We start from the raw sequence: 10350 nt of genomic DNA, 5'->3' as shown, positions 1-10350 counted from the left end.
TGCTGTCAGCCCCGCCCCCCGGACCCGGCGTCTTCTGACTGTCTGCCAATCGGCACGCGCGTAGCTCAGCGGCTGTCCAATCACAGAGGGCGATGCACGGCCATAACAAACATGGCAGCCTCCATGATGATGGTGCTCCTCCTGTCATGCTGAAGGTTGACACACACAGAGACGTTATTAGGAGACATCATGCTCGGCCTGACGATTCGGGAGGTTAGTTTTAGTTGCGATTGAAGCGCGTCTTCGATGGCTTTACTAAATGTCTGGGTTTGTTGTGCATGCTGCACTGAGAAGGATCATATTAGCCTAAACGTTAGCTAAATGTGGCTAATGAAACCCACGTACACAACCGATGTGCTAACTTACCTAATAAATGTAATCTCTCAAGATATTGTGTAATTTAACTCTTAATAGAGTACAAATGGAACCAAATCATTAGGTTCCATTTACACTACACTCTCATAATTAAACTGAGATTCGTTTCGAATGAAATAATGTTATATGAGATACTTCAATGGTTTCCTATGGAAATAAGCTTAGTCTTTTCTAGGATCTCCTTTTAGTAGACCTTGTACCAGTGAACTGGACCGTCATGAAACTGTACTTTTTCCTATTGCAAACTTCTAAAGTCTTCAATCAATCAATCAATGAAAACCCCAGCAATGGTCAACTAGTTTTGATACACAACAATGCAGTGGTGGGAAAAAGTACACACATTTTTGTCTTAGTAAAAGTATCAACACTGCAATGTAGAAATAGTAAAAGTTCGGAATTAAAAATGTACTTGAGTAAAAGTACAAAAGTATTGGTATCAAAATGTAGTTAAAGTGTAAAAAGTAGAAAGTAGGCTACTCATTGTGCTGAATGTCCCATTTCACAAGTTTTCAGATGTTTAGTATAAAGATCTTTTGAAAATAGCAGATCTACAAGCTCACAATGTGTGGCATCATGAGCTTGTAGATCAGCTATTTTCAAAAGACCAGATTAAAGGGCTGAAGTGTATGTTTTGTAATAATAATGAAGTATCTAGTAACTGAAGTTTTCAAATAGTTGTAGTGGAGTAAAAGTATAACATTTGCCTCTGAGATGTAGTGCAGTAGAAGTAAACATACTTCAAATTGGAAATACTCCAGTACAAATCTCAGGAGTACTTAAGCACAGTACTTAAGTAAATGTACTTAGTTACTTTACACCACTGCAACAATGTCACATTCAATATGACTTTATATTTAAGTACATTTTTATTTATGAGGGCACGTTTGGAAAACAACCAGGGCTGACCAAAGTGCATGGTGCCATGATGAATAATAGGACCCAGAAAACAAACGCTTTGACGTCTTGCCTTTAACGTTTGGCTGCAGGTGTCTCTGGCACTGAGGGAGGGAAGGATCACGCCCACGGAGCTGTGCAGGAAGTGTTTGCACCGCATAAAGAAAACACAACCGTTGAATGCATACATCACGGTGACCGAGGAGCTGGCCCTGAAACAGGCTCAAGAGGCAGAAAGCAGATTCCTCCGAGGTGTGTGTGTGTGTGTGTGTGTGTGTGTGTGTGTGTGTGTGTGTGTGTGTGTGTGTGTGTGTGTGTGTGTGTGTGTGTGTGTGTGTGTGTGTGTGTGTGTGTCCACCTGTCATGTGTGGAGCCTTATCACTCATTTATATTTTCTTCTCTCAGGTGCTCCCAGAGGTCCTCTAGATGGAATCCCCTTCGCGGTCAAAGACAACTTTTGCACTGAGAGTGTCAGGACCACTTGTGCCTCCAAAATGTTGAAAGGTACCTCAATCAATACATGCCACCACAACATCTCATATTTCTCTCCATATACTGTCGGCATCATGTGCACATGATTGGGGCCAGGATAGCAATGTCGATGTGTGTCCCTGAGCAAGACTCTTAACCCCTAATTGCTCACGTGCTCCTTGTGGGCAGCGAAGCAGCTGGGTTGGGCTGCAAATACTGAATTTCCCTCGCGGGAGGAGTAGGCATCTATGACACACACACACACACACACACACACACACACACACACACACACACACACACACACACACACACTCACACAATAAACCTCTTGAACTGAAGGTGATCATATTCCCATAATTATTTATGCTACAGATTACACTCCACCATACAATGCTACAGTTGTCCAGAAGCTCCTTGACCAGGGGGCCGTTCTCATGGGGAAGACCAACATGGATGAGTTTGCTATGGGGTAAGACTGCCGAAACAGAACTACTATGCAGCATTGTTTTTTATACCTGGAGCCAGGTTACTTAAAGGTTTGGTTTGGTTCCAGATTACAGTTAAAGGAGTACTTCACCCCCAAAATTACTTTTATATTTATTACTCGAGCCATGGAGACTTGAGTTCAATAAAAATAAAAATGTATTTGTCGCATGTCTAAGACAAAAATTGGATTATAGTATATTTACCACATTGATTCCGGATGGGGACCCAAATGCATTTGGGTCCCCATCCGGAATCAATGGGGGTAAAGTTATTGTAATCAAATTATTGGCTTAGGAATGCGACAAAAAACTAAAACATATTATTGAACTCAAGTCTCCATGGCATGAGTAGTAATCAATAGAAAAAAAAGTCATTTTGGGGGTGAACTACTCCTTTTGTGGCAGTATCACTAAACCTTGTCATGCCAAGAGTTCTATTCATTGATGCACAATAGTGTATTTCCGGGAGTTTCCTCGCCGTCACTTTATCCCTCTGTGCCTATCTTAGTTTGGTTCACAGACAGGTTAATGCGGCGCTATCCAACCTTTTGTGCCAAGGGTTTATTCATCAGTGCATTGCCAGGAATTTCTTGCTGTCACTTTATCCCTCTGTGTGTGTCTTTCCCAGTGCGGGCAGTACAGATGGGGCTTTCGGTCCAGTGAGGAACCCCTGGAGCTATGCTGCTACATACAGAGACCTCACAGGGGCGGAGCCAGACTCTGATTGGGTCATCACAGGAGGAAGCTCTGGAGGAAGCGCTGCAGCCGTGGCGTCGCTCAGCAGTTACCTGTCAGTGAGCACATTCAGAGATGACACAAGATCCCTGATAAAAAAGAAATGCAATTTCAAAACCCTTGAAAAGTAAAAAATAAAATAAAAAATAAAAATACATTGTTTATATAGATGTCTTTGAAGCCCTATATATTGTTATGGGATGACGAATAGATCATTTAGCAGATCTACAAGCTTACAACAAGCTTGTGGATCAGTTAATTTTCACTAGTAGTTATGTACATTTCTCAAAATAGGGATTTCGGGTAGAAAGCAGTTATTAACAGAGTTGTTTTGACTTATCTTCTTATATGTTATAACAGGGGTCTTCAACAGGGTGTCCGGGACCCCTAGGGGGTCCTCAGAGTTACTACAGGGGGTCCTCCAAATCTTCCAATCCTTTTTATATTAACAACTTGAAACCTAGTGCCATATTCTGAGAACCGTAGCCAAAAATAGCAGATCTATGCTCACAATGCCTCGCACTGCGAGGTGTTATGAGCTTGTAGATCGTCTATTTTCGGCAAACAGGTTTGGTGTAGAGAGGGAAAAGAGCAGACTAAGTACAGAGTAAAAGTTCAAATGTATTAGGTAATGACGGCTCAAGTGGTTAAATATCTGAAAACATTGACATGAATCCAAAATACACTGATGATTGTGATGTCAAACGATTAAACTACTGTATATGGAATCTATGAAAAGGTGGTGGGGGTCCCTGCTTCATCTCTCTCTCTCAACTAAGGGGTCCTCGGCCTGAGAACGTCGAAGACCCCTGCTGTAAGCACAATAACAAAACATCATTTACTCAAAGTACCCTTACCCGTGCTCTTTGCAGAGCTTTGGGATCAGACACTGGCGGTTCTACCCGGAACCCCGGAGCTCTGTGTGGAGTTGTTGCCCTGAAGCCCACCTACGGCCTGGTGTCCCGGCACGGCCTCATCCCCCTGGTCAACTCCATGGATGTCCCCGGCATCATGACCCGCAGTGTCAGCGATGCAGCCACTGTACTGAGTAGGTTACCCACTAGTAGGGCTGTCACAGTTATTACATAATCGTCTAATCGCAATTATTTGACATAATAATCACGATTATTTTTCATAATCGCCATAATCGTTTCCTTGTTGAAAAAGGTTCATATATTTTTTTTAAGTAAAAAATATTGGAAATAGCAGCTCACAACGTGTTACATCGTGACACGTTGTGAGCTTGTAGATCGGCTATTTCCACTATAAATGTCATTTTTTTAACCCATTTAGGCCTAACCTATAGAATAGGGCTAAATCAGAAATGAGCCTACAAAACAAATATGTTGCTACATACTGTACATGTACTGTAAGCCCCTCCCAAACAGCAAAATGTGTTCCCGGCCTGAATGGGTTTTAAGTAGAAAGTTGTCAAATATTTAGGTTATGTGTCATATCTACCATGTGCAACTTCAAAGCCTAAAAGACAAACAGAAATGTAATTGTCAAAGACACAATTAAATCGTTAATCGCAATTATTTCAGTGACAATTAATCGTCATGTAAAATGTCATATTGTGACAGCCCTAGCTGTCGTAGCACAAACGCACATCTTTGTGTTGTTTAATGCAGCTCGTTCAATCAATCACTGTGTAGGATATCGGCCGTGTTTTTCTTTTCTTTCTTCCCCGATTCTGGCTTCACTGAATATACAGTGAGGTGAAAAAGAATTGCTTTTTATTTTAACACAGTTAAGAACTTGTATCTCCTGCTATTCCCCTGTTGCTCTTTCTAGGATTTATGTTATGTGTTCCAATCCTAATAATGTAGTTATGTCCTAATGTAAAACGTTACTGCTTTAAGTTGGTGCACTTTCTTTTCCCATTGCTGTATGTAGACACTTTCTTGATCCAATGCACGTTGTAGCGCTTGTTTCATTGAAATATCTTAACAGATCTTTATTAATTAAGTACTTAAGTAAAGTGATATGACACACAGGCATCCTCCAAGGCCTTGATGTCAGAGACTCGACAACAGTCCACAGCCCTTCATCGTCTACGGAGCTGCCAGAAGACTTTGATGTGAAGAGCATCTGCATAGGCATTCCTAAGGTAAGCTTAGAACTATTATTAGGTAAATAATTATTCACCAACTCTGACTATAAGCATAGTCAGGCTTCCTCATTAACTACCATCACTGGCCAGCTCTTCAAGCTTAGAAGAATAAAATATTAGCTTTTCACTAACGTGTTATGCTTTACTTTTAAGAATAGCTTGCCATTATTTCTTTCTATTAACGTATGAGTTCTATACTTTTTTCCCCAAAACGTTTTTAGAAACAGACCTTATGTGTTGGAATCCTTTTTTGTGTATCTGTCTCCAATAGGAAATGTTTCTAGTATCTAAACTTGTCCCTCTGATCTTCATTATGTGGGTCAGGAATATCACGCCCCAGGACTATCCCAGGAGACACTGGAACAGTGGAGTCGCGTTGCGGACATGTTTGAGAGTGCGGGGGCAAGGGTGGAGCAGGTCTCCCTCCCCCACACCCAGCACTCCATTGTGTGCTACCATGTGCTGTGCCACGCTGAGGTGGCGTCCAACATGGCTCGATTTGATGGCCTGGAGTACGGTATGGATTCTCTTTTGAATTTATTAAAGAGCAAATTTACTAAGCCGGCCTGATTTATAACCTGAATACAATCATACGGTTGTGAGGAGGACATGTGAAAATGTGGCATAACACTTCACAGTGCATTCTGTGCCATGAGAGCTCACTCTCAACAATGCTGGGAAAAGCTGCCAGCCTACATATAATGTGTTGCAAAACAGTAAACCCACTGCCCACCAAGTGCCCCTAGGTGGCAGCTCACTGCTTCTATTTCCTGATTTACACTGGGCTGCACATGGTGTCTGCCCTGAAAATACTAGCCAATCTACAAGCTCACAACGCGCTGCAGCGGCTATTTTCGATGTATTATATAAGTATAAATCAGGCCTAGCATTAAGGATGGGTCTAATGCAGAAAACAAATTCCACCATGGATATCATTGCAAGTTGCCAAAAACGAAACATTGTGATATGTCAGATCTGTATATATGCTCCTCACAATAATATTCAAGTGAAAATGTGGTAATTTGTCGATATTTGCATTATGCTTTCTCAGTGATGATTCCAAAAGAAGGTTTTACACAGAGACCTGTGCTTATAAATATTTCTGGGAACTGTTGATCTCTTCTGGCTGCATATTGTTGCAAAAGTACAAAGCCAGTAGGATACGGTACGGAACAGTACAGCAAACAGAGTAAGTGGAGTTGTTGGGTACAGTGTACATAACTGGCCTAGGTCTGTTTGAGGATGATAACTTAAACAAAGATTTCATGCGCTGGTGTTCGGCAGGTCACCGCAGTGAGGTGGACAGCTCCACGGAGGCCATGTACGCCACCACCCGTCACGAGGGCTTCAACGACGTGGTGAGAGGGAGGATACTGTCGGGGAACTACTTCCTGCTCCAACAGTAAGCGCAGTCCGGTGTTCATTTATTTTCTTTTTTTAAACAATGTGTTTATTTTGTTTTTCATAAAGACATACAAGACAAATATCTGACACTAACACGACACATAAGAATATTAAACAATTATGACACAAAGAGCACATATACCATTAACACCTAGGTTCCTATGCCACAAGGCCGGGTAAGTGGCTGCAGAGGGAAATCATCTACCCTACTCCCGGTTCCTCCATCAAATAAGAAAGGTCATTGCCCTCGACATACTGAATAAAATTCCCCCATAATTTCTCAAATAGCTCGTGTTTGTTTTTGAGAGTGTATGTGATTCTTTCTAAAGGAAGGCACAAAAATAGTTCCCTAAACCACTGAGCGATGCTAGGTTTCCCTCCGGTGTTCATTTTGACAGCAACTTTTGGTTTAGTTTTTAGTCGTTTGTTTTAGTAATTATTTTAGTCATCAGTTTTTAGTTGACTAAATCTACAGTTGACAACATTTTTGGCAGGCCTTGATGGTGTCGTAATGGCTGATTTTACACTTGGTTGCATGCTTAAAATAGCTGATCTGCAAGCTCACAACGCGCCGTGCTGCGACACCTGCTTGTAGATCTGCTATTTTCAGAGAGTAGCACCCAAGCGCAACCAAACAAAATGACTTGTCTTTTAGTTCTTCTGGATCTCTTCTCCACTTGTCCCTTCCTAACATTTTAATCTACCGGTAGTTTGTATTTGTTGAGGATTCGTCAATATATTTAGTATTAGTTTTAGTCATCGTACGTAGCGTTGCTTAGTTTTTATTATGTTTTGTATTCCGTTTTCGTCTGTGAAAAAAGGTAGTCGACGAAAAACTTTGGTCATAGTTTTTGCCAACGAAATTAACACTGAAGCGCACGCGCCATTTAGGTGGTCCATCACTCATTTCAAGCTAGCAGTTGACAGCTTTAGCGTTATTTCATAGCTTTGACCTTATGTAGAGCTATCTGGTCGTATTGTCATGTGCAAAGGATATGGGGGTGTGGCTGCTGTAACATGGCGTATTATCAGTGGAACTAAACTGTTGGATCAAAGGGGCGAGATTTGAGTTTGTATAGGGCGGGTACACTCCTAGCAATTATAATAATAATCGTCATTTATACAGCACTTTTCATACAAAAAAAGAAAAGGCTAATACATAAAACATCATAGAAGAAGCGCTGTATAGAAGAAAGGAGATAAGACAGGTGAGACTGAATATGTCTTAGGATCCTGCATGAAATTGTCTACAGTTTCAGCCATTTTGAGATTCTCTGGCTGGGTATTCCAAAGGCTGGAGGCGTAAAGCTGCCTTTCCATGTGTCTTGGCCGTGACTTCTGGAACTGTTAAGAGTTCAGTGGACCTCAGAGATCTTATGAGCATGCCTGAAATGTACTCGGGTGCACGGCTATGGAGTGATATAGACTAGTAGAAGAATCTTAATGTAGATGTATTCTGAAAGTGACAGGTAACTTGGAACGAAATTGGACCTCTTCCATATTTCCTTCACGGGAAGGTTCTGTTCTTGCCTCGTAAACCGCCCTCTTCCGGAAACCATTTCATTTGTTTCTGGATTACGGAAGTTGGTTGTTTACTAGGCTAGTTCTGTTCCACTCTGGTCGAACAGAGTCAGAGTGCTGACTGCTGATATTGTGCATGTTGGCCCCCTGGAAACACTCTGCTATACCAGAAGGTCTCAAAGTGTGGTCCAGGGACCCTCATGGTTTCATTGAGGAGCTTCCAAATGGCCCTTTACGGTTTACGCGTCCATTTGTACACTCAGAAGATTGAAAACCAATGTGAACACCTGTGAAGGAAGTAAGGAAGAGGCCCAGTTTCTTTCCAACATGGCTGCCGTGCATAGAGCCTATTCCAAAACCAAGTAATAACCCCAAGCCCCCAGAACGGCTTGTAAATATTGAAGCTACCAAAGCTGGAACTGCTGGCGGGGTGAAAAATACATGCATGAGCAAAAGAGCGTGCCGATGGGGTCTGCTATTGGGGTTCAATGGACGTCGTTTGACGTTTGTGGCGGTCGTGAAGTAATTACGTCTCTACGTAATTTTGCCATGTGCCAAAAGTGCCAATTTCCCCCACAATGCACCTGGATTCATTACTACTTCCGCATGCTTCAAAGCGCCACTGAGCAACTTGCATTTAAATGAATAGCTGGGGGCGGGGCTATCTGTTCTCTATTATATATATATATACTCTATGAACCCCTCAGAAACTACGAGCGCTACTTCATGAAGGCACAGAAGGTCCGTCGGCTGATCGCAGACGACTTCCAGCGCGTGTTCAGGTCGGGCGTGGACGTGCTGCTGACGCCCACCACTCTGTCTGACGCAGCGCGCTACGCCGACTTCACTCAGGAGGACAACCGCACACGCAGCGCACAGGAGGACGTCTTCACACAGCCGGTCAACATGGCAGGTAGGCTACTTTGGAGACGTGCAGTGCAGCCATGCAATGCACTGTTTTTACTAAATGTACAGTACACACGCAGACCGAAATCCTTTTGTTCAAAACGAGTCCAGTTAGTTTCACACTCGGCATTGTGGCAATTCTGTTATCCACAGCAACTTTGACGTCGAGCTGATCAATCAAAGACTTGTTTTTTGATCTATTTCAGATCACATCACCATTCTCATTTCACAGCTAAACTGTACGTTTATAATTGTAATAATTGAATCGCGGTTATGAACCGACACCCGTTATGGCAGTTATTGCACCCAGCCCTACATTCAATATCAACAACAATATGTCCTGCCTCCCTATCCTGTTTTACTAAAAAATATGTCACGACATGGAAGTTAGATACTTTGAAATTCCCTTAAACCATACTTTTGTTAACCCATTAAAACTGTGAAAGCATCTGTCATTTTAGATTTGAGCTATGTTAGTTGCCACAATGTGGGTTTTTTCTTTTTTTTTAGACAACATTGACTCTGGTAGTTTCAGTAATATTTAAACTGAGAAAATGTAAACAACATACGCACAATGTTAAAGTAAAGCTATTGGAGGAAATACAGTATGTTTATGTATGCTGTACTTTTTCAGTGAGTAAGCAGGCGATGTTCATTCAGGGAATGTAACATCTTTAAGACTTCATTGATAAATAGTGTTTTTTATTTTCTTCTGGAAGCAAAAGTAGCTTCTTTTGGTCTTAAGTATATGTTCATGTTTGCTTTAGAAAGATAACATACACTCAGAGACTTCTCGCATTTATTGTAAGATAAGGGCAGACATTCAGTCATCCCATTTTTATCGTGAATCAGATAAAAATATTATTCAAAACAGCTGATCCCTACAGGGACTGTTTACATTTGGGGGAAGTTAAAGTTTCACCCAGCCTTTTGCTTGCTCTCCAATGCAACCTGTAAATAACCTTGAGTTTCTAATCTTTGCCTTTCCTTTAACCTTCTCTCAACTCTCCATTTTGTTTTTTTGACACAGGCCTCCCTGCTGTTTCCATACCAACCGCCTTATCGAGCCGGGGCCTTCCCATTGGCTTGCAGCTTATAGGCCCCGCCCTGCAGGACAGGAAGTTGTTAACCATAGCCAGGTGGATGGAGCAAAGAGTCACGTTTCCCTCCATCAGCTTCCATGAAGACTCCTGTGACACAGAGGTGACCAGAAGGAAGCGGACGTCACCTGCATGAGGAAAAAAACATTGAACTGTGTCATACCCAAAAACATTGAACTGTGTCATACCCAAAAACATTGAACTGTGTCATACCCAAAAACATTGAACTGTGTCACACCCTCCTGGTGAAACTACTGACTGTCAGGTGAAAAGAAGCGACTGGCGGCAAGAAAACGTGGTTGTCATCACCCCACATGACCAACTGTAGGGTTAGCAGTGACTA

At 42.1% G+C, this 10350-nt stretch overlaps 1 protein-coding gene across 1 annotated transcript; it reads left to right on the top strand.

The window, feature by feature from the left end:
* Positions 1 to 117: 117 nt before the first annotated feature.
* qrsl1 (glutaminyl-tRNA amidotransferase subunit QRSL1) lies at positions 118 to 10143 on the top strand (the record flags this gene model as incomplete). The annotated part of the gene is made up of 11 exons (XM_080751067.1): positions 118 to 213; positions 1362 to 1521; positions 1675 to 1773; positions 2116 to 2212; positions 2857 to 3018; positions 3836 to 4011; positions 4961 to 5073; positions 5401 to 5593; positions 6361 to 6478; positions 8709 to 8914; positions 9938 to 10143. Exons 1-11 carry the CDS (start codon positions 190 to 192, stop codon positions 10141 to 10143), a joined length of 1554 nt encoding a protein of 517 aa, XP_080607193.1. The 5' UTR covers positions 118 to 189.
* Positions 10144 to 10350: the final 207 nt, after the last annotated feature.

This window comes from Nannobrachium achirus (genome assembly GCF_963921795.1).
Source record: "Nannobrachium achirus genome assembly, chromosome: 20".
NCBI lineage: Eukaryota > Metazoa > Chordata > Actinopteri > Myctophiformes > Myctophidae > Nannobrachium > Nannobrachium achirus.
This window is presented reverse-complemented; position numbering and strand designations above follow the sequence as displayed.